Raw genomic sequence first — 25,131 nt, 5'->3', positions numbered from 1 at the left:
CAAAATTAAATGCTAACAAAAAGAAATATATATATAATATATATAATATATATGTAACAAGAAATATATATTATATATATATATAAAACAAACCAAAATATATACGTGTGTGTGTGTGTGTACATTTCTAGCAAGTACAAAAGACAAAGGTGGATATCTTTGCTTCGTAAAGAACTCATATCAAACTCATTTCCTCTCATCACCACAACCACCACCGAAAAAGTTTAGCTCCTAAATGTTAAAGGAAGGTCTGGATATATACATACCAAACCAGTCCTGAGGGAGTAAGATTGAGGAGATGTAGTGAAGGAGGGGAGTTTCTGTTTTTATATGTATCTTGTATCATCTTAATTTTACAATAAGTGTACATTACTCTTGCTATTTAAAAAAAATACATTTTTAAGATAAAATGCAACACCACAACAAAGAAATAATTCATAAAAAAGGAAATAATACCAGTAAACATGGGTAAATGATTAAACTCCATCATTACCAAAAAGAAAGTAATTAAATATACATTATCATTTTGTTTCTGTCAAATTAGAAAAGATAGAAAACATAATTCCCAGGGTTGTTATATAAAGATGATGATGGCAATATAAATTGGCACAACCCTTTGGTAAAGCAATTTGAAAATACATTCAAGAGCTCTAAAACTATTCATTACCTAGGGCCAGTAATTTCATTTCTGATAGATCCATTCTAAGAAATAATTCATTCTAAGAAATAATCCATCTAAGAAATAATATATAAAGCGCTTTACATTAAAAAGTAGAAGTAATAAATGTCCAACAATATGGAAATGGTTAAATGAATTATATACATGCATTCAATGAAATATTAGACAACCAGTGAAAGGATACTGATAACATCCTATCAAAGTGAGATCAAAGAGTACATAGCATCACAGAAAGAACTTTTACGAAAAATCAGAATTCTAAACTAATTATACACTACAATTATCACTACATAATTTTTTAAATGCCTATACACAGAAGGAAAGAAAGAATCAGAAATTAATGTTTCAAATGTTACCCCTCAAAAATGGTTTTATTTTTATGCATATAAGCTCTTAACACAGGGCTGGCACTTAGAGTGTTAAATAAATAGTAGCCATTATTATTGCTCTTATAATCATTATTAATGTATTTTTTATTTAATGAACATGTATTACTTTAAAATAAACATTTACTTTAAAGGATTATTTACTTTAAAATAATCCTTTTGAAAAGCATTAAGAACTAAATATTAGTGGCGGTGACTCTGGGTAGTGGTAACTGTGGGTAATTTATGTATTGTTTTTTGCTTGTTTTTTTCTGAATTTCATAAAAGAAACACATTTTGTTCGTATAAATTTTAAAGGATTTTAATGTTTTATGGGGTTTTTTAACACATATATTGAACATGTCGTTTTTACTGATCTGAATACATTGCTGTCCTTAAATTCACTCTAAGTCAATATACTGAATCATATTCACTACAATATGTTGATATTGGTCAAGGTAAGGATTCTAGAAAGAGAAATTTACACTTTTTACACTATACACTTCTGCAAAGTTTTACATTTTTATACTTAACATGTATAAATGTGTTATTACCTGTGTATGTTTCAAAATCATTTAAAAGAAAACTTGAGGAAAAAAATACAACTCCCTGTTCTCAGACTATAATCAAGGGCACAACATACTCTTGGTAATAAAAGGAACCACTCGACTAGTGATCTCAAACAGATACACAGATTTTAGGGAAGAGATTACTAGTATTTAGAAGGTAGTTCAGGAAAAGAGAAAAGCCAAGTAGCCAGTTATTTCTTCTGTTTGTTGTCTTGGTAACGAAGGCAGCTGTATGAACTGTTTTCTGTTATTTTCCAATCCTGTCAAAGAAAACAATTTTCAAATGGGAAAGTAGATGTGCCAAGGGTATAATTAATCACCCTAAAAATGGCCCATGAAAATAATGTCAGTGGACCTAAAGATAAAAATGAATTCAAACAAAAGAATTAGAAAAATATAAGCCTAAAGCCGGAGAGTGTTACACTTTATATGAAACTATATAATGTTACACATCATATGAAAATCACAGTAATATGAAAAATTTTGCAACCGACCAAAAATCTCTATAGCTGGAAACAAGGAGGCCCAGACAAGCTTACTCAGAAACCAGCCAGAGTGGGAAAAAGCTTTCTGGGGCCAAAATTCCTAATACAAAGAAATAAAACTGCCACTGGTAAAAGCTTCAAAGAGTTAAGAGTATGACTTCATGGGATAAACCCTTCTAAATGGAGTCTGTTTTCAACAGCCATGTGTAAAATGAGAAATTAATTCTACCAGAAGTAACTCAATCAAGAAAACAAATCTTTATTTGCAACTAACATTATGGGGCTGTATTAGTATAAGGACACATCACTAAGCACTTACATGTACGTAGATTTCGAAAACAGGTCAGTGACAGTCCATCACCCAGGTTCCACCAATGCCTGTGAAGTGCAAATGTAAACAAAGACAGATTGCTCTTAGTTGGGTTCGATTTGGGCCTTGTTTCAAGTCAGCCAAACTTGAGGTAACTGAAAATGTTAGCCACTTTTTTACTACACTTTGAGACTGTAGAAAAGATTAGGAAACTTGTTTTTTACTTTTTTTTCCCACTCTCCATATCGCCCAACACAGATGAATGATTACTCTTTTAGTGACTCAGTATGAGCCTCGCTAGGAAAATGTCAGCGAGAACAGTAATTGAAAGAGAGATGTCCTCAGACTCAGCCAATTAACAGACAAAATGAGCAGCACTATCATCTGGGTAGGCTGGTGTTCAACAAAAATCTTCTAGGCCAAAGACGTTTCCAGTAGATAGACCACTGTGAACAGTGCGACACCAAGAGTTTGTTTCTGTGTGTGCTGAGTAAGAGGTGGAAAAGAGGGAGCCAGTGCACTCTGCGGGCTGCATGGTCTGCCTTCTATTTTAGATTTGTGACGACCCGGTGTTGTTCTGTGATGATTTATGTGCGCGTTTGCTTTTTTTTTTTTTTAATCTAAAAACTTTCAAATACATATTTCCAATGTCAAAATTTAACAAAAAAAAATCTTCGAGGCCAAAAGTTTCCTGAAAGAAAGCGTTTACTGAGCCATAAGGTAGCCAGAAAAAGCACCAGGCCCTGGGGTAAGTAGTCTATACCACTTGCAGCAGTAAGGCTAGATGGAGGAGAGAAGCATGTCTTCCATCCTGGACCTGACAGGGCTCCTTTATGCAGTGGGTTGGGAGGAGAAAGATGTAAGTTGTTTTGAAAGGATTCACATTGGTTTTAGATAAAAGGGGAAGGAGAAGGTGAAGCACAGAAAGGTTTGGGATTGGGGCACAGTCCGCAAGAAAGAAGTATTTGCTGCTTTTGGATTGGTTGTGGGCAACAGTCCAGAAATTTCAGGCATAAGAAAGATGCGATGGGATCTGGTGGTCGGCTATTCTTTCTAGATAAGAGCTGAAACAGCCATCTGGAAGCTGATTCCAATTTTCCACATACATTCAGGATGTGAGCAGTCTTTTGTTGGTTTCCTCTGTTAACTGGTTAATCTCCCTGTCTTTCTCTGATTCTCCGACCCATTGTAATTTAATTTGGGACATCTCAATTTTTTTCTTTTTTCACTAGCTTGAAAAAAATTGGTTTAACTTAAAGAAAAAAAAACCTCAGATCGTCCTAAGAACCATACTTTTTGAGTTACTCTCTACACAGGAAGAAAAAACTTTGAGTTAAATTACAGGCCTTTTTTGCATATTTAAAAATAAAGTTTCCATTTATTTTTCTTATCACAAAAGTAAATTATGCTCATTGGCCTCCCCTCCTAAAAAAGAAGGAGGAGGAAGTCTTGAAGGAAGGGGAGGAGGGCAAAAATAAATAAATAAATAAAAACCAAACCTGATACAAGCAAAAAGAGACGAGTAAATGAACACAAGGCCCAATTGCTTAGCTACAGCCATTGTGGACCATCTTGGCATATGTGAGTCCAGATTCTTTTCTTAGCATGTACAAATTCCCGCCCAAATATACTATTTTATAAACTTTTTCTCACTTAAAAATGTATATTGTGTTTTTCTCTTTGCCTTTCTCTTCTTCTTCTCCTTCTCCTTCCCCTATTGAATAATTTGGTCCATGAGTCACTGGATCATTATGTGGTGCTGAGCAAGACAGGCATCAGTGGGGCTGAGTGCCCGGGGTGCGGCAGGGTAGCATCGCCCAGCGGCCAGGAAGGATGTCAGAGTCTCACAGGGTGAAGAAGGGATGGGGGCATGGGGAGTGACATTGGCAGCTCCATTGAAATGACAGAAGCCAAGTGGGTGAGGAGGATGGCAGCAAGAGGGACAGCCTGGGGATGCACAGCGGCCCCTGGCAGGGAGTTGGAGCCAGAAGGGTGAGGAGGGCATCTGTGAAGGGGTGGGCAGCAGCGGTGATGGGAGACTGTCTGCATACATACAGGGGATTAAACTAGTAAATCAATATACTGAGGATAATGGGAACCAGGTTTTTCAGTTAGATAAGGAAGGTACTAATGTGGAAAGGGAGAAGAATAGTGTGAAATTTGTGGTTGTGGATTGAAATTGGAGATATCAGTGTGAATGTATGGTTTTTAACATCATCATTTATGAATATATGTGTGTACAAATATGCGAGCTGATGGATGTGGTAACTAGTTGAGAGGACTCCTGTCACAATGTATTTTATATATTATAGACTGTATTGCTTATAAACAACAGAAATTTATTTCTCACAGTTCTGGAGGCTGGAAGACCAAGATCAGGTGCCATTATTCCAGTTTCTGGTGAGAGCTCGCTTCCTGGGTGATACACAGCTGTCTTCACCACTCAAAGGACCCACCTGCAAATGCCATCACATGGGGGATTAGGTTTTAACATAGGAATTTGGGGTGGGGGAGGACACAAACATTCAGTGTCTGGCAGATACACAAGGGCGTAATTTTATAAAAGTCAGGATAGTGGTTACTCGTTGGAGGAGGGGAAGAAAGATAAGGATGGGCACATATGAAGGAGGCTCAAGGACACAAAAGTTCTGTGTCTTCACCTGGTAGTTGTTACAAGGATGTTTGCCTCAGAATAACTGACAAAGCTATGCATTTGTTTTGTGTGGTCTTGTATATCCGTGTTTTATTTTACAATGAAAAATTTTTTAAACATCATAAGCAAAATTAAAAGGTAGACTGAGAAAAGTAGATATACGGCAGCAAAAGATTAATAGTCTTATTTTATAATAATCTTTTCTAAATTAATAAGGAAAAATATTAATATCTCAATTAAATAATGAAAAAAGGTCATTCATAGGAGACTTACAATAGTCAATAAACATAATTTTAAATGTTCAACCATGCTAATTATTAAAGAAATTCACATTCAATCAAAAATAAGAATATTGATTGCTCAACTTGGAAAAGATTAATAAAATGGCAATACCTAATATTGAAGATGGAGAGAATTAGCATTCTCCTACAATGCTGATGAGAATCTGGTTTGTCATAACTTTTTTGGAGAGCAATTTGGCAACATTTAACCTTAAAAAAAAAAGAACACCTTTTAAATGTATGCATTTTATTTAAATAACTCTACTTTTAAGAATTTAACCAAAAGAAAGTATCATGAACATTTGAAAATGTACATTTACAAAGACATTTAGCAAATCCTTATTTATATTTTATAAAAACTAGAAACAACTAAATGTCCAATAATAATGAACATGTTAAATAATCAATTCAATGGAATCTTATGCATAAAAATAGAATGCAATGGCATTGAAAATGTTTATAAGATATTGTTTTGCAAAAAGCAAATTTAAAAGCAATATCTAGTGCAATACTTGTTTCCTTTTAAACATTTTTATTGTTCAATATAACATACATAAATAATAGTGTACAAAAGAAACAGGTATAGCTAATTTATCGCAAAGTGAGTATCTTATAACCATCATACAGGTCCAGAAATAGAAGCATTGAAGCATTCCAGAAGTGTCCTCCTGCAAACTCCCAAGCTTTACTTCCTCCTTTCTCTACAAATAAAGCACAATCTGACATGATTGTAATCATTTCCTTACTTCTCTTTATAGTTTTCCCACTGTGTATATATATCAGTAAATGCTGTAGTTTATAGTTTTGTCTGTTTTCAAACTTTATGTAATTGGAATGATATGGTATGTGTCCTTTTATGTCCAGCCTCTTCTACTCTCTGTTCTTTTGCATACTGGTAGCTGAAAAAAATAAATTTTTAGCTATTTAGAAAGCCTATCTAAATAGCTGCGTGAATATACCATGGTTTATTTATTCATTCTGTTCTTGAAGGATATTTGGGCTATTATGAATAATGTTATTCCGAACATTCTTCTATATGTCTTTTATTGCACAGGAGCACACATTCTGTTGAGTAAATATTTAGGGGTAGAAATGCTAAATGAAATGATATATGGATCTTCAGTTTTAGTAGGCAATGTCAGTTCTCTAAATTGTAACCAACTGACACTTTCGTCAGCAGTGTGAGAGTTTCCATGGTTCTACATTCTTAATAATACTGGTTATTGTCAGTCTTCATAAATTTTAATAGTTTTATGGTTATAGAACAGTATCTTGTGATTTTAATTTGCATTTATTTTCCTTATTTCTAATGATTTATTGACCATTTAGACATACTCTTTTATTAAGTACCTGTTCTAATCTCTTGCCCATTTTTTCTATTGGATTATTTACCTTTCTTTAAACGTATAGACTATAAGTAGAAAAAAAATATTTTTTTTTAAAATGACTGCTTAGATATTTCATCATGGTAATTATAGTTATTTCTGAGTGATGGAATTATGAGTTGTTTATATTCTCTTCCTTGTGCTTTTCTGTACTTTCCTAACTTCTTATAATAATTATGTATTATTTTCAGAACATTAAATATTGCACAATTCTAATGAATAAAAACAATGGATTTTTGAAAAGGTACTGTCTAAGGAATAAAGTTTATATACTTAACTGTTAAATTTATGGGATGTTTAGATGATTTATGGTAGTGATTCACAAACTAATCCAAGGTGTTCTACAGCCAAAATTGAAGAATAGTACCCTTTTCCAATTTGCAACGGTTTCATTTATTTTAATGCCTCACAATCAAATTTAAGACATCAAGTTATCAGCCTATATGCACATCAATGAATTATTAATATGCCAAATAGGATCTAGCAGAAACAAAAGTTATGGAAGTGCATAATTAGGGCAATCAGACTCCTCTATCAAGATGAATTTCTGCTTTCACTCTTATCAGAACTCCTATTAATTCAGCAGCTTCTAAAATAAAAGTATTTGCATCTTGACAAATCACAAGTTAAAAGGTTATAGATTTCTCATACTCTGAAAAATTAATTACAAATATTAATTGAATAATAACTATTCCCAATAGTACACAGCTTAGAAAAGAAGAATTAAAACATGATGCTTGACCTCAAAGAGGTTGCCATGTAATCAGAGAAATAAACAAGCCCTTATGAAAATAACAAAATGCATGAGAATGTATAAATGATGTAGGGAGTTAAAGGAAAACAGATTCCCTACAGCAGCACAAAGCCTTAAGGAAATGCGTAATACAAGAGGGACATAATAAACTTTGGGTAAGTATTCTTTCCTCATTATTGGGGTTGATCACTGTGTCACGTCATAGAGGCTACCACACAACAATATAAGATTTTTGATCTAAAACTTTGCTACCCTCCTAATGTTATTATAGTAGCTGATCAAATGGTTTCAAGATGGTCTATAAGCTACAGTTGCTGTGCTCAACATCTTCTTCATACACAAAAATATGCTTTCTCTTGGCCAAAATACCAAGTATGCCCTTGCATTGTCGCAAAGCATCCATTGAAGAGGAGTGACCTCCGGTCTCAGTTTGCTGAGACACCCCTCAAGGAAGCTTTACCGATATCTTTCCATGGGGCCTCAGTTTGCTGAGATACTCCCTTGTGAAATCCTGGGAAGAGCTCGGGGGGAACAAACGGTTCGGCAGCTGTAAGGCAACACTGCATGATCTGGAATATAACTTGGAGAAGCCCTTACAATGTTACTAAAAATTAATTTCCAGCTATCACTCTCAATAATTTTAAATTCCACATAGCAACCTGATGTCAGTTTTTATAACTGTTAAATTAGAATTTTTATGCTGAGAATTTAAAATGAACTAATCCAGAATGTAAGACTAAATAAGCCTGGGTTGTCAGTGATGATGGCTGGGTAGAAAGTGCCAGGAATTTGTCTCTCCATCTGGACAACATTATATTGGCAAAATCTGTCTTATGTAATTATTTTAGAATTCTATAGTCTATTCAAAGGTTAGTAGCTTCCCGGGGAAGATGTGCCTGGTAAATTGCAGTTAATTTTGATGGATTTCAGCCTAGTGCAGTAGTGACTCCTCATTCTCCCACTCCCCAGCGCGTGGAAGGGGGAGTGTGTACACAACTGTATCAGTGTGTCCCTAGATGGCTTGCAGGAGCCAGGGTGGCAATAGGACTTTGTCCTCCAAACATCAAGAATCTTTGTTCTGATCACACATTGCTGCTTCTGATCATGAAGGTGCAGCCACAGAAGCAGGCAGTCACTGTGGCAACTCCCACCACCATGGTTTCATGTTCCTCCAGCTGAAGCAACTTTCAGGGGATTTAAGGAAACAATGGCTATTTTATTCCCTTCATTTTTCCCTTTTGCCCCTTATGGGGACCAGACATTTAAGGATTAGTTATATATGGGGAAATTTAGAAAGTTACCACTCATGCCCAAAATGCAGGCTCAGAAAATACCTAAGACTTTAAGTTTACATCTCAGGCTGATCCCTGACACAGAGATACCTACACTAAATTTTAAAAAAAGAAAAGATGAAGAACAGCAATCCTAAAATTTGTATGGAACCACAAAAGACTCCAAATAGCCAAAGCAATCTTAACAAAGAAGAACAAAGCTGGAGGCATCTCACTTCCTGATTTCAAACCATATTACAAAGCTATAGTAATCAAAACAATACGGTATTGGTGGTATTGGTATAGGATCAAACACATTGATCAATGGAACAGAATAGAGAGCCCAGAAATAAACCTATGCAGATATGGGCAATTCATTTATGACAAATTTATACTGGAGAAAGAATAGTTTCTTCAATAAATGATGCTGGGAAACTAGAAAGCCACATGCAAATGAATGATACTGAACCCTATCTTACAACATACACGAAAATGAACTCAAAATGTATTAAAAATTTGATCATAAAACCATAAAACTCCTAGAAAACATAGGCAGTAAGCTCCTTGACATAGGTCTTGGTGATGATATTTTGGATTTGACACCAAAGCAAAAGAAGAAAAAAGCAAAAATAAACAAATGGAACCAGATCAAACTAAGTTTTACACAGCAAAGGAAACCTCAACAAAATGAAAAATCACCCTGTCGGATGGAAAAAAATAGTTGCAAATCGTATATCTGATAAAAGGTTAGTATTCAAAATATATAAAGAATTTATACAACTCAATAGCATAAAAACAAACTATAAAAAGCTAGCAAACATATGAAACAACTATCTTCACACACTGGGCAGTATACAGCATAGGACTTCAATTCTTACAGAAAGTACACAGTAAGTAAGTTCCAAATCCACCCAGACTTTTTCTCAGGAGGCATTTTTCAAAAATGCGGCCCAAACAGGGAATTGAACAAAGAAAAAGATATTGGAATTCAGAGCAGCTAAGGCAGGTGAGATTGGGGGAGTAGGTTTTTGGAAAGGAAGGAGATGTAGAGAAAGAATCCCAAAAATTTGCATAGGGGTTCCCCTGGAGTCCTTTTACAAATCCTAGGCTATGTACATGAAGAGTGAAGCTCTGAATAGCCTATCAGAGAAAGGGAAAGTTGAAGAGAAATATCAGGGATTTCATGGTGCTGATGAGACACTGACCCAGCCCAAAAGCAAATACATTAGTCAATCTCCTTGCCGTTCAGTTCAGACACCAGAAACCCCAATGTGTAGAAGTAATGACTATGTCCTAGCATTGAGGGCAAAAATTGAATTGATCAACCTTAGAAAAGCCTAGAACTAAGCCTTGGTAAGGTCAAGGTGGTCCATGTTAATTTAGATACTTGCGAAAATAAAAGTCAACTCTTTTAAAGAAAAGAAAATAATCCAGAGCCTCTAAAACAAATCAAGTGTCCAGAATACAATAAAAAATTACTAGAAATGAAAAGAAAGACAAATGTGATCTAGAATAAAAAGTCCATCAATAGAACAGAATTAGTCAAGAGAAAGAGACACACAGATGCCTCAAACAGAAAGATAATTATACGTAAAAGAATCTAGAGAAAAGGGTCGATATAATGGGTGAAGAAATAAGGAATTTTAGGAGAGTTATAAAAATCTACATATATAGTTTCTACATGGAAACTCAAAAACTGAAAAAGAAACAATATCTGGCATCTAAAGAACACAACAGAAAAAAGGATTAGTGAACTTGAAGATAGTTCTAAAGAAATCATTTAAACTGAAACACAAAGAGTAAAATATTAGGAGAGAAAAAAAATCAAAGCCTCAATGACCTGTGGGATAGTACCATATGGTCTAATACATGTGTAAATTTCCAGAAGGAAAAAAGATAGAAAATGAAACACAAATAATATTTGAAGAAATTTTTCATCAAAATTCCAAATTTGATCAAAAAAGAAACCCAAAGACAGGAAAGTCAATGAACCACAGCCAGAAACAAAATCACACCTAGAAAGAAATCTACCTACAAAGAAAATCAGATGTAGGCACATCATAGTCAAAATGCTGAAAATCAAAGATAAAGATAAAATTTTAAAAACCAAGCAGAAGCAGAGGCTTGAAGAGACTCCACATTCATAGCAGCATTAAGTGTCCATCAATGGGTGAATCAATAAACAAAATGTGGTACATACATACAATGGAATATTATTGAGCCTTAAAAAGCAAGGAAATTATGACACATGATACAACATGGATAACCTTGAAGACATCATGCTAAGTGAAATAAGCCAGTCACAAAAGTATAAATAGTGTATGATTCCACTTATATGAAGTATCTAGAGTAGGGAAATTCATAAAAAGACAAAGTAGAATGTTTGTTGCCAGGGGCTGGGAAGAATGAGATATGCATAGGCTGTTGTTTAACAGGTATTACAAGATGAGAAAGTTTTGGAGATTGGTTATACAATGTGAATATACTTAGCACTAATGAACTGTACACTTAAAATGCTAAAACGGTAAATCCTATGTTATATGTATTTTACAACAATTTAAAATTTTTACTTAAAAAACTTTTAAGAAGCAAAACAAAATTTTAAAAGAAAAGATATATTACATGCAAATGAACAACAATAAAAATGAAGCTGACTTTTCATTGAAATTAATGGAGACCAGAAGACAAAATAAGGGCATCATTGAAATGCCAAAACAAAATAAAAACTATCAGCTATCAACCTAAAATTATATATCGAGTGAAAATATCCCTTAAAAATGAAGGTGAAATTGGACATTTAAATAATCTGTTGCCTGCAAACTTGCACTATAAAAAATGCTGAAGAAAATTCTCCAGGTTGAAGCAAAATGCCATATAGAAATTTAGATTTGCAAGAAGGAACAAAGAGTACTGGGAATGCTAAATATACTGGTGCAGATAAAAAAGTAATTTTATTTGTTTCTTAAATTCTTTAAAAATCAAACATTTGAGGAAATAAAATATTGTAGCAGAGGTAATATAAGTGACAATAATAGTACAAAGCGCAGGAGAAAGGGTAAATGGAATCTGCTGCTTTGTTTTTACAAACTTCAAGAAGTGGTATCATAAACAAAGAAAAAAATGCGATGAAATGTTAGAAGGATTATAAGGGATTTGCACACAAAAGGAGCAAAGAAAAGGACAATCCTCAGTCCCTCACAGTAGATAGTGAAGGGCAGAGGGCTGCTTATTTCTCATTCTGCACCCTTTCCTGACTGCCATGTTCCAGATGGCTGACCTCTAAGGACTGCATTAGTTGAGTTCCCTTGCCCTCTAGCTTCTGATTAGGTTCATCCAATGGGAGCATCACAGGATCTCAAAAGGACAGAAGGAGAGAGAAGTAGAGGATTCCTCACCGACTCTCTCTTCCTGTATCAGCGCAAGAGCTTTGGCAGTGGCTATACCCCTCTATGACAACAGCTTCTGCTCAGATGTCTCTCCTCCATGACCTCAGCATTCATCCTTCAGGTCAAGGTGGGGTAATCCAGCTGTTGCTGGTTCCTGTGCCCTTCAATATCTTCTGTTGGTTCCCTTAATTCTGTCCACATTTCTGTAAATAGTCCCTTCACTAAATCCTTCAGAAATCCTTTTGAGGGTACCATTTTTTTCTCTTGGGACTCTGCCTGATAGAGTAAATGATATAAAGAGTAGCCTCATAAAACAGACTCTAAAGATGGAATTCTGGGTTTCACATACGTGGATCTCCCCGAGGGAACTAGAACACTGGAAATCTGTAGCCTGCTGTGCATCAGGATTACTCAAATGATGGCCCACCGTGGCATGGGATGGAGTAGAGTGGGGAGAAAAGATGGAAAATCATTTGATTACTGTGGCTGTAATAAGTAGATTAGCAGCTTTGAAACCGATGAGCTTGGTGTCTTGAACTTTCAACTCAAGGCCTGCATTAAAATCAGAAAGCATCTATGATGGCTTCCAAGGAATTCGCTATCTCTTTGCTGCCAGGATTTAATGGCTGAAGATGGGGTGCCTATTCTGCAAGACTCACCCTATTATCCCTCATTGTCTCCAGGCGTACAAATAGAGTTACATTTTAGAATGGCAGAGTATTTGCATGGTCTTAGTCTCTTTACAGTTTATTGTTGCAAGGAGGGAAATGGTTACAGTGAAGTAATCAAACAACACCTTGAATGAGTGATCAAAATAAACATCTCCAAGGAGGGGGCAGATGGACATTGTATCCCTCCAGATGTGATACCCTAGAAGAATGAGAATGCATAGTTGGATCAAACAGTGAGGAAGGCTCAGAGGAGCCCAGAATGAGGAACTTTAAAACAAAAGGAGGGCAGCTACATTCTTCAAAAATGTCAGTGTCATAAAAGACAAAGACGGGCTGTGGAAGTATTCCAGACTCAAGAACACTACATGAAAAGTAAATGCAATACCTGATCCAAGACTGGATTCTTTGCTCGGGGGAGAAAACGCTATAAAAGACATTGGGTCAATTTTAAAAATTGGAATAGACATAGTAGATTAGATAAAACTTTATTATGGTTAAATTTACTGAACTTAATAATTGTCCTGTAGCTATGTAAGAGAGTATCGGTATTGTTAGAAAACACATATTGAAATATTTAGGAGTAAAGGGTCATGACATATACAGTTTACTCTCAAATTATATAGTAAAAATACGTATTATACATATATATATTGAGAGAGAATCCAAGCATATGAAATAACAATAAGTGAATCTGGGTAAAGGGTATGCATTAGATTGCTGGGGCCTCTGTAACAAAGTACTACAAACTGGGTGGCTTAAGCAACAGAAATTTATTGTCTCACAGTTCTGGAGAAGAAGTCCAAGGTCAAGGTGTTGGTAGGGTTGGTTCCTTCTGAGGGCTGTCAGGGAGAATCTGTGAGGGAGCCATTCTCCTGGCTTCTGGTGGTTTGCTAGCAATCTTTGGTGTTCCCTGGCTTGTAGATGTATCACCCTGACCTCTGCCTTCATGATCACATGGCTTCTCTGTGTGCTGCTCTCTCTGTGTCGGTATTTTCCCTTTGAACAAGGACACCAGTCATTAGGTTAGAGCCACCCTAAGGACCTCATTTTAAGTCGATTACCTCTGTGAAGTCCCTATTGCCAAATACGGTCACATTCCAGGTACTGGGGGTTAGGCAATATATCTGTTTTGGGGGAACACATTTCAACCCATAATAGGTATTTGAATAATGTTTATACTCTTTTTAGTCTTGTAACTTTTCTGTGAGTTTGAAATTATTTCCAAGTAAAACGTGTGTTTTTTTTAAGGAAAAGAAATTCCTGTATGGTCCAGAGAGTGAGTTACAAAAGCTACTCCAAGAAGAGATAAAGTGTATCCCAAAAGAGTTGCAGGATTCTGCCAATTCACATCCACAAGATCCTCAGAATGGATAATAAGGGCATTGACCAAATAGGGCAAATTATAAAATTAGATAAGGCCACATTTATCAATATGAGTGCACTTACCAAGAACGCAAGATTCAAAGTGTCCAGTGGCGATCTAGGAACTGCCTTTCAAATGGGCGTGCTTTCACTCCAGCAGGCCGTATCAGAGGCTCCATACAGCATCCTCATCTGTCACAGACATTTTGAATTCTGTTACAATAGTTGCAGACCCCTCTTTTGCTTTGGCCCTGAAATGGCTGTTAGAATACTGCATGGCTGTAACAGTTTGCTTGTATAGCTGACTGAAGCCTGTTTAAAGATGGCCTAGACTGAGACGCTGGAATTTTTCTAGCATATGTTAGAGAAAGGAGTGTGATGGCTTCCTGAGATGGGAAGGTTGGAATGTTGGCATTAAGTCATTATGTGCAGCCTGCTCAGCCAGTCCCTGCCTTACAACCCAGGAGTGCCCAGAAATGCATGAGGGACGAGAGCACCAGCATCCATAAAAATCCTTATGCTGAGCATCCTCAGGAGGGCAAAGATGCTGGTGGGAGGCACTGCCAGAGAACTGGGCTTCCTGATTTCAATGGGAATGACGGCATCCCTATGAAGTGGAGATTAGGTGGCAGGACTTAACGATGAAAGACAAAGTAGGCACAATTACCATAATAAGGCACAAGGACAGAGTGGCAATCAGAGCATTTTGGCTCTCAATGTCCCTGGAAATGGCTAACTGATCAGAAAGTTCCCAGGAATAAAATAGATAGGCAGCCTGGTAAGGTATGGCTTGATCTATAAAACCAGAGAGAGTCTAAGCCAGGTGAGCAGAATCTGACTGTAAGAAAAGTACTCAATTCCCAGACTCCAGTCAGCTTATAGATCCAGAGTTCCAGAGTTGGGGGCCAGATCCCTTTTAAAAAAGGACTCTGCAAGTCAGTCACAATTTTGTATCATAAATCTTCCTTAATACTTTCTGCAGAGGGATCTGCAGCCATTTACCAGGGTGAGTGGGCACTGGGAAAAGGAAAATCCAGACTTCCCAGAGTTATTACATACTGACTCTGAATTAACGTTGACTCCTGAGGGTCCCCAGGAACCCCATTGGTCTACTGGTCAGGTGATAAAGTGGTATATTGATCCAATGAGAATAATGTATCGCACAGTGTGTCTGACACACCTCACAGGAAATGAGCCTGTCATTATTCTCCCACAGACGTGCTTAGCAACCAGAAGAGAGAATCCTCATATTGGTTCCCTGACTAATGGAGTAGGAGCCATTTGTAGGAAGGGTAGAGTGAGAGACTCTGGAACTACTCTATCTTGTCAAAACAGTAAACAAAATCGACACTGTAGCCTCAAGGAGAATTGCAGAAATTAATGCCACTACCACATATTTGAAATATGTTGGCATGGAGAAGTGGGTGACAACCAAATGACAAGCTGTACTCAGGGGCAGCCTGAAAACACAATGAGGGAAAAGTCTCCAGTAGGTGGAACTTTGGGAGTTCATCTGATGGTCCACTCTGGAAAGACAGTCTGAGGTATAAATCTCTACTGACATAGGAAGTGGCTAATAGACTGTGTGACAGGTCAGGGACTTGGAAAGAACAAAATTGGAAGATTGGTGACAAAGAGGTCTAAGAGAAAAGTATGTGGACTCTCAGAATGGGTGCAAAGTGTACAGGCAGTTGTGTTCTATGTAAATACTCCCCAGAGGACACAGCAAGAACAGTCAATAATCAGATAGAAACAAGATGATTCCTCCTGTGAACGTCAGTCAGTCTCTTTCCCTAGCCATCTGGTGTTTGCTCAATGGATCCATGGAAAAAGTAGCCATGGTGGCAAGAATGCTACGTGTGGGCTCAACGTGAACTTCTCCTCACCAAGGATAATGTGACTAGAGCTACCACTGAATGCCCAAACAACAATGGCAGAAGCCAAAACAATACTCCCAGTATGGCACCATTCTCACCGGACCAGTCAGCTACCCGGTGGAAAGTTGATTACAGTGGAACTTTTCACATCATGGAGGTGGGAGTGATTTGTCCTCATGGGAATTCATTCTATTACAGATTCAGATTTGCCTCCATAACACTTCTGCCTACTCTATTATTCATACATTTACAAAACACCTTATTTATTACCATTGTATCCCATACGATACCACTTCAGACCCAAGAACTCATTCTACGGCAAATGAAATATGGCAGAGGGAACAGGTCCAAAGCATTCACTGGTCTTATCCTGTTCCCTAATAGAATGATGGAATAGGGTCTACTGGAGGCTTAGTTAGGGTATCAGCTAAACCACATCCTGTGAGGTAGGGGTGGGTACTGTCCGATAGACACATTATATGCTTTGAAGTAACCAAGGATAAGAGGAGGGAGTGGCCTCTCAAATTATACCTAATAATCCACTAATGGAATTTTTCTTAACTGTCCCCTCAGTCTTGTGCTCTGAGAATGTAGAGGTCCCAATTCCCAAGGGAGAAGGGTTCCACCAGGAAACACAGTCATGTTTCCACTGAGTTGGAAGCAAGACTGCCACATGAACATTTGGGGCTCCTTATACCACTGAACCAATAGGCAGAAAAGAAAGGGGGTTACTTTATTAACCAATGTTTGAACCTAATTACCAAGGGAAAATAGTAGCTGCTATACAGATGATGCAAAGCGACGATGTCTGGAATCCAGAGGATTCATGAGATACCTCTTATTACTCCCATTCCAATAATAATCACTGTGTTAGGTTGGGTACCTAGAAGTACCTGAGACAGGGATTTGGGATCACACGATTTATTGAGGAAGTACCCTTTAAGAAAAACCTCTGAAGGGGGAAGTAGGGAAAGGAAGGGGAAAGAGCCGAGCATGGATATAGTCTCAGACCAACCTAGCTCTGGCACATAAACTATACTGTAGATTTGCCCCTCTCCAGGCAAGGGCACTAACTTTTTGTGCCCTAGTCACTCCTTTGGGATTTACTAATTTCTCAAGGAAGCTGAAGGCATTTCTCTAGAGAAGGGGGCAGCTGTGAGCATTTAGCAGCCAGTACTCACACAGTAGGGGACAGGTGTGACTCCTGGTAAAGAGGATCTGTGCAGGACACACCGCATCTACTATAATCAATGGGAAACCCAACAAAAAACATGTAGAAGTAGTAGAACCAGTGGAAGAAGAACAAAAACTGTAGATGTGGGAATTGATAAGGCAGATTCTCTGAGGAAGCCAACAGTATGGGATTTTGAGCACAGGGGAAGATTTTGGCCTTGAACAAAAGGGACCCTTTATCCTCTGAAACTAGCGGGAAAGAAATTTGTGTAAAATTAGAAGCTTCATGCAAATTTGTCAGCAAAGGATGAAGAAATTCAAAATTCACTTAAATTTTATTGATAGCCTACTATTTAATACACATCTGGCATATCTTAGGGGCTGGGAAAGTAACAGTATAAAAGACAGGTCCCTGACCTGATGGAGGTTTATATCTGGTAAGTCGTCATTATAAGAGTATAAAAGACCATGGAACAGAGGAGGGGTGGGGCCAGAAGATTTTCATAAGAAAGTGTTATCTGAGAAGCAAAGAATTAGCCCCTTGGCAGCGGGGAGTGCTCTCAGCGGAGTGGAATTGATGGTACACATGAGTGTGTAGAGATAACAGAGAACGCACCACATGAAGAATTGAAAGAAGTTCTGGGTCAGGGGTGATAGCAAAAGGTAAGGCAGAGGGTAGCTACACACCATATACCAGCCCAACTGGAAACCATAAAAGGGTTTTAAGAATACATACATGACCAGGCGTTTGGTCTTGAAACATAAAATAGGGCCATGGGGTCCAGAATTGAAGGTGTTTAAGGCTTACCTGAGTTTTAGTAAAAGGCAAAGTCATTGGCTCAAGGTGAAGAGTTTGAGCACTTGAGGAAAATGACCAAATACAGTTGACCCGTGAATGGGTTTTGAACTGCCCTGGTCCACTTACACGTGGATTTTTTTCAATAAATACACTCAGCTCGTCGCATCCGCAGATTCCACCTTGGATCAAACACAGTATTTTCGCATTACCAACCACAGATTCCCAACCATGAATTGAAAATACTGCTTTCAACCCGCGGTTAGTGGAATCTGCAGATATAAAGGGCTAACTGTAGTTAAGTTTTGGGGGAATCAAAAGTTATAGCTGATTTTCCAACTCGGCAGGGGTCAGCATCCCTAACCCCACGTTGTTCAAGAGTCAACTGTAGTTGGTGAAAGAATGGAAGGTGGAGTAGTTGAGAGCCGCCCCCCTAAAAAATTGATACTAAAACCTGGAACTTGCCACAGCATCAACCTGCACACGTGCTATTATTCAACAGAACTTAGCCTCCTGGATAACCTGGAGCAATCAGTTACAGGTTCAGTAATTTGAAGAGTAAATACAGTGATAGGGTAAGAATGCAAAGAAATTGAACATGGTGAGTGTGCAAGCACAGACTTTAGTGTGAGCAGGAAAGGAGTTAGGTCCAGGAGAAGGCAGATAACACTAGGAGAAAAAAGTAGGAAAGCAAGGGAATAAAGGTCTATAAAGCTGAAATTAGGGAGAAATGAGGAAACTGCTGAAAAGAACCAAGTAGGGCGTTGAGGGCAAGAAAATTAAGAGATTTATGTTTATTGAGCTTTAAAATGGAAGGTTTTGAAATGGAAGGTAAAAAGCAATATAGTGTTGAATACAAATCACCAGACTGAGTTCAAAGAACTTAAGGAGGGATACTGGATCCTGGGCATCTTACATGACCCAGAGGTTGCGTGGAGAAGGTCAACCAGGGGCCCAGATTCTCGGTGAGGCTGCAAGATCACAGCAAGGTGGCAAAAGATGTAAATTCACTTGGTGTGGTACCTCCTGTCGATGAAAAAACATCCAGCCTAAGAGAAATCTTAAAGAGTTTATTTGAGTCGAATTTGACAATGGCTGGGAAGCAAAATATCAACAGATTGAGAAAATGTTCTGGAAAATGGTGGTTTTGCAACTTATTTCATACATTAGAATCAAAGGAGGAGGGTTACACAAAATCCACTGGGGTGGGAGGAAGCAAAGAGGGGAAATCTCTGAGATTGGATAAAAAGTAAATTGGATAGATACTTCTTTTACATTGGCGGGTACAGGACAGTGAATAGTTAGCATTTTACAGCACATAGAGATGGTAATGGGGCAAGAACAACAATGAGGGATTCTGTAGTTTCCTGCTCTAGTGTGGTGGGTTGTGAGGGTACAGAAAAAGGGATTACTCTGACATTCCAAGGGTATGTTATTTTAGATGCAAAAAGACAATAGACAGGCTCAGTTAAGGTCAAGATTGACCTTTGTCAAGGAAGCTACAGGCCAAGGATGTGACTACTGGCCACGACCCACTTTTAGTTAGGAATTTTTATATTCAGACCATCCTATGTGGTTACTTTCAGTCTCTGAGTTTGTAGGGCCTGCCATGCAGGCCTTCCCTGAGCTTGTCAGGTTTACTATGTGGTCCCTTTCATCCACACTCCTTTCTGTACTTTGGGACGCCAGCGTGACACCCTAAGAGAAATGTTTAGCTGGAGACCTTTCCAAATTAAGAAGTTGGGTAGAAAATAGCCACGAATCTTATATTGCATTCTGGCAAAAAGTCAGAAGCAATCTTAACTGACTGGTAGCTAAAGTAAATACAGAGTTCCCGTATTTAGCTCCTAAATTTAAAATTTTAATTTACAATGGTTATCTAATAGAACACTAAAGAAACGAAGACTCAGGAACAAGTGTACAGTTTTGTTTTGATAATTCTAGACCCAAAACATAACGTTTAATGACCAAATCAATCATTTTTGCCATTTGAAAATTCCTATGTAAACTATGTACATTAAAAATCAGGGAAATAATGAAAAAAATATTTAAGCCAGCAATCTGTTTTTATGACCTACACTTTGTAAGAGTTATCCTGATCTGTTTATATTCAATTTTCTACCTTCTTTTCTACAAAGCCAAAAGAATTTTATCACTGAGCAATCCTGGCCTACAAAGTGATCACAAAATGAGGCTGTGCCTGTGCGTAATCAGAGGATATTAAACAGCACCTTTGGAACCACAATGCTCCCTTGAGTGCAGTCACTGTATCACAGAATGACTGAGGTTAGCGCAGCAGTGACTCTTACCTAACGATATCAGTGAGCATACTAATGAAACAAAATCAAATTTAAAAAAAAAGCTGAGTAAAAGGAAAGATATTTAAAGGTACCTTTTTTAGAATGGTATAAGCAAAATAAAAGAGCTCAGACATTCATGATTTGATAGCATTGGTACTTTACAGTGTTCCTTTGTGCCTGCCCTTTTTGGTACTTACATCTAAAGCTAGCACAGTAACTTTAAGAATGTCTACTTATAAATTATTAGAGCTATATATTATACTTTACATATAACCATAGAGAGTGTATATTCATATTGATTTAAAATATTTATATTTCATGTATATAAGTACATAGTAAATTTTTTTATGAGCAAATCAGCTTTGAATCCTTAATCTCTTAGTTTTAAATCGAAGATATCAGCGGTAATGGAACTTGCTAAAATTTTTGTTTCCAGAACTTAGACTGAAAACACTGATGAACTATTCAGAACCCACATTTTGGTACATTCCTATTAGGCAAATAAATACTGCTTCCTCTGGCTCTTAAGTGCAGCCTCCCTTCGGAGCGGAGGGAAATTATTTTGTTTTCCTTCCCTAAGTGTAAAAAAAAAAAATCGAGTTTTTGTGAAAATGTCATTGATTCTGGTTGGAGGAGATTCTTAAAACAGCATATTTTTCTGTAGGTCACATGTCCATAACATTGTAAATCCCTTGCTGGGACAGGGACAATCATCTCTGTAGCTCCCACAGGATGCGACAAAGCACTTTTCAAGTACTAATTACTGCAATTGCTCAATGTGTCTGTTGAAAAAAAAACACCTGCGAATAAAGGCGTATCAACAATAAAATGTGGACGTACTTAGGAAAGACAAAAGCCACCAGAGCAAACACTAGGCATCACTATTCCCCTCTGTGTGGAACACCGTACCCAAGCCCCAAACGTATCTCGTAAGTCTATTCCCAAGGGGAAAGTCCTTCAACCTTTCAGGGGCCGAGGGGGCTCCTCCTCGCCGCCTCCCGGACTGCGCTCTGCTTTTCCTTCTCAAACTTCTTCCCGTCCTGATCCTGGGCCCCAGGACCTCGGGGACACCCAGGGACCGCCCATCCCCCGGTACTGCCAGTCTACCCCGCGCCATCCGAAAGCTGACGCAGAGAGGCTGCGAGCCCAGGGCAAAGTAGCCCAGCAACTGCAGGCTCCCGCACATGCTCCCTGGCTTGACCAGGTCTGGGCGAAACCCGCAGGAGTGAGAATCCACTTGTCCACATTTTGGAGGTCACCTGGAAGAGTCAGTACAAATAGACTATCTCCGCAAAGGAGGAAGGGACCTGAAGGTAACTGAGAGCCGACGGGAGGAGGCTTCTCACAAAACCCGGAAAACCTTCCCGGATCCACTCCGATGGCGTCCTCGCGACCCCGGACATGCGCATTAGCCTCCCTGGCAGTGGCGCCGGTTGGCAGCGTCTCCGGAGCCGGAAGATTCGGCCACTTCAGGCCGGCGGCCCAACACCTCGTGGGCCATGTCGGCCCAGGGTGACTGTGAGTTCCTAGTGCAGCGAGCCCGGGAGCTGGTGCAGCAGGACCTGTGGGCAGCCAAGGCTTGGCTGATCACGGCCCGCAGCCTCTACCCCGCCGACTTTAACATCCAGGTGAGGTCAGGCCGTGCGCGCGGCCGCCTGCGTGGAGGTGTGATCCTCTCGCTGCGCCTGGCTGCCGGGGTCGATCGCCTCCTGCCGGCCCGCCCCCCTCTCCCTCTCCTTTCCCGGGTCTCTCTACACCCCCCCCCCCCCACTCACACCCCCTTCTCCTACACCTTTCACAAGCCTCCCCGCAAGGCCAGCACCTGGAGCTGGAGGTCGGGTCTGGTAGGAGGCGTGGGGTGTGTTATGCAGCTGTGTGGCCACGACAGCACATCAGCGCCGCTAGGAAAGGCCACTTGCTCTTTCATTCATCATGATGGCAGCCATTTGTTCAGCGCCTGGTACTTTTGAGGCGCTACTCCACTAATCCCAGGAACCGAGCGGTTATAAGTGAGCCCGAGGGTCACACTCCTAAGCCTTGTGGCCCTGTGCCACCCGGTGATGCTTTACCTTCTGGTCCTCCATCCCCCATGGGGGGCGTGGGAGAGCCGAGTGCTCGGGGAAGGCCAACTAGCGACGTGGGCCGCGAGCTTCGAGCAGCCCCAGCGGAGGTTGTGACCCACGGGTCTGATCTGTGTTGCAGTATGAGATGTACACCATCGAGCGGAATGCAGAGCGGACTGCCACCGCCGGGAGACTGCTGTACGACATGTGAGTGGGGACTGTGGACTTCGACTTTCACTGCACTGGAGCTCTCGTGAGGTTTTGTGGAAGTGGGCGTTGGGAGAAGAGGTTCAGGTTCATCTACATCCCCGGTGCCTAAAGCTTACGTAGTCAGGAGTCTAGTCCTTCCGTTACTTGCTGACATGTCTTCTGCAGAGAAGTCTTCTTATGTTTTGTGTTAAAACTTTTCTATCCAAGAACTTATTTTATTTTGGAAATAATACATGTTCTTCGCAAAAGTTCAAACAGGAATGAAGAATAGAGAATAAAAAGTGAAAGTCCCTCTTAAACTCAACCAGAGTTAAGTTTTGTGTATACAGTGAAGTCCTCAAGTCACGTGGATAGGTTCTTGGAAACTGTGACTTTAAGTGAAACAATGTATAAGGAAACCAATTTTGCCATAGGCTAATTGATATAAACAAAAGTGAAATTCCTAGATGTATTTCCATTCACAAAAATATCACCAAACTTCTAAATAAAGACCCAAAATACTTCTAATATTAAACATTGAAGTAAATGTGAGCTATACATACATTTAAGAAAGATTAATTAAAAGTAAGATAATTGTTTTCCAACTTGCTGCTTCCAGTTCAGTGGCCAGAGCCTATCCCAGCAGCTCAAGGCAGGACCTGATACCCTTCCAATGCAGGGCACACTCAACACCCACGCACACTCAGACTGGGACAATTGAGACGTGCCAGTTCACCTTTTGAGCATATCTTCGGGATGTGCGTGGGAACCAGAGTACCGGGAAAAAACCTACACAGACAGGAGGAGAATGTGCAAATTCCATGCATACACTGGCCCCAGCCAGGAGTTCATTTTTTTTTTCTTATCAACGTTATATAATAATGAAATGGCGTTATTTGAGGACCAGCTGTATGTATGTATGTATGTATGTATATATATATATATATATATATATATATATATATATATATATGTACACAATATATATAAATAGATTTTTGGGGGAGAGAGGGATTACAAAGCAAGATCATACTGCTCATATTATTCTCTAGTTTGCTTTCTTCAGCCACTGTAATGGACCCTTTCCATGTTAATAGGTAGAGATCTTTTTCGTTCTTTTTCATGTCTGCATAGTATTTCATAACCACTCTTTTTACTCTTTTTTAGAGTTTCCAATTGTTTGAAATTATATTCAGAGTGTCAGTAACACATTGGTCAAAAACACATTGGTGTTTTTCTGTAGAATAGAATCTTAGACATAGATTTTCATAGTCAAAAGGAATGTACATTTTAAATTTTGATAAACTATCAAATTACTGTCCAAAAATACTATTCCAATTTATATTTCCACTAACAATGTATGAGTGCCCATTTTCCCACCCTTGCCAGCCATGGATATTATCAGTCTTATCAGATTTTAATTTTTGCCAGTGTGATAGGAGAAAATAGTATCTTGCTATTTTAAAAAAAAAATGTGTTCATTGTATTAATAATAACACTGGGTATCTTTTCAAATGTTCTCTTTAGCTATTTGTATTTTTTCTGTGATTTGACTTCGCTAACTTTTTCTTTGGGTAGTTTTTTTTTCTTGTTGATATTTAGGGGTGCTTTACATATTATGGTCACTTGTCTTTTCACTTATAAAAACCTCTAAAGACTTGTGAGTACCCTCATTTTCCTTAATTAGTTTTTATTTTTACATCTTTATTTTGGTTTGTTTTGGTACATCTATGTATTCATTTGGAATAAAGAAAAATGTGTTTCTATCCAAATGCTAATGTTTTTTATTTTTTGAATATATATAAAATCTGACATTTTAATTTTATGCATTCATTTTAAAACTAGGTTTGTGAATTTCCCAGATCAGCCAGTGGTGTGGAGAGAAATCAGCATTATTACATCAGCATTGAGGAATGAGTCACAGGATAAACAAACCCAATTTTTAAGAAGTAAGAATGGAGTGCCTTAATAACTTAATGGTATATAAATAACTTGGAATACCAAATTAAATAGAGTAATTTCACACAAAAAAAGTCACATCTGTAGTATTGGTACCCATATGTATGTCTTATTCTTGGCAACTGAAGGCTGTACAAATGTCACTTGGTCCCTTGAGCATTTGCTTAGAACCCTGTAAGCTTCCTAAAGGATGTGGATTTATCAGTTAACACAGAGAACAGATATATTTTTAACAGGTTTTACAATAATCAGAAAATATCTGTAAATTAGGCAAATCTCCACAAAACAGAAGAGAAACTTTTAATAATTTATGAACTTTCTTTAAACCTTTACTCTGTGTTGGTTGCTGTAACCAGTCAAAAATTTCAAATTCTGATAAAAAAGAAAGTAGCCCATTTAGATTGTTTCAACTTAAACAAGTTTATTTTCTTTATCTTAGCCAGCAACAGGCACTGTTGTGACCCTTCTCATATATCATTCTTGTCTTCTGGATCCAATAAGGCCTCCATATGTTTTATGGTCATTCAGCAAATGTCTTGTGCCCAATACTATCTGTCCCAAAAGCCTTCCAGGTTATAGGTGAAACCCAATTTATGTTCTATA

The 25,131-nt window shown here is 38.3% G+C and overlaps 1 protein-coding gene and 1 long non-coding RNA gene across 8 annotated transcripts in view; one reads left to right on the top strand and one right to left on the bottom strand.

Moving 5' to 3' along the window:
- LOC109452841 (uncharacterized) lies at window positions 1-22,590 on the bottom strand. 2 transcript variants are annotated; one of them, XR_016019494.1, is made up of 7 exons: window positions 21,280-21,618; window positions 14,256-14,363; window positions 13,592-13,805; window positions 5,455-5,552; window positions 4,759-4,864; window positions 2,418-2,476; window positions 1-1,873 (listed from the first exon to the last, which is right to left on the bottom strand). It is a non-coding gene; the product is annotated as an uncharacterized LOC109452841 (long non-coding RNA). The 2 variants fall into 2 exon arrangements; XR_016019493.1 differs by lacking the exon at window positions 21,280-21,618 and adding an exon at window positions 22,387-22,590 and having other exon boundaries at window positions 3-1,873.
- The window catches only part of INTS10 (integrator complex subunit 10), a 30,256-nt gene continuing 26,758 nt past the window's right edge, over window positions 21,634-25,131 (top strand). For 5 of the 6 annotated variants that reach the window (XR_012495498.2, XM_019742096.3, XM_019742094.3 and 2 more), the window contains exons 1-3: window positions 21,634-21,945; window positions 22,520-22,587; window positions 24,415-24,518. Coding sequence is in view for 5 of the 6 variants with exons in the window: in XM_019742096.3 (XP_019597655.3) it covers window positions 21,817-21,945; window positions 22,520-22,587; window positions 24,415-24,518 (301 nt within the window). In the remaining variant the exon portion in view is untranslated. The remainder of the gene's footprint in view (window positions 21,946-22,519; window positions 22,588-24,414; window positions 24,519-25,131) is intronic. The other variant, XM_074329588.2, reaches the window with a different exon arrangement.

This window comes from Rhinolophus sinicus, chromosome 16 (genome assembly GCF_057876585.1).
Source record: "Rhinolophus sinicus isolate RSI-liver-muscle chromosome 16, RSI-T2T, whole genome shotgun sequence".
Classification (NCBI taxonomy): Eukaryota; Metazoa; Chordata; class Mammalia; order Chiroptera; family Rhinolophidae; genus Rhinolophus; species Rhinolophus sinicus.
The sequence above is the reverse complement of the archived record's forward strand: the minus strand, read 5'-3'. Positions and strand labels throughout refer to the sequence as shown.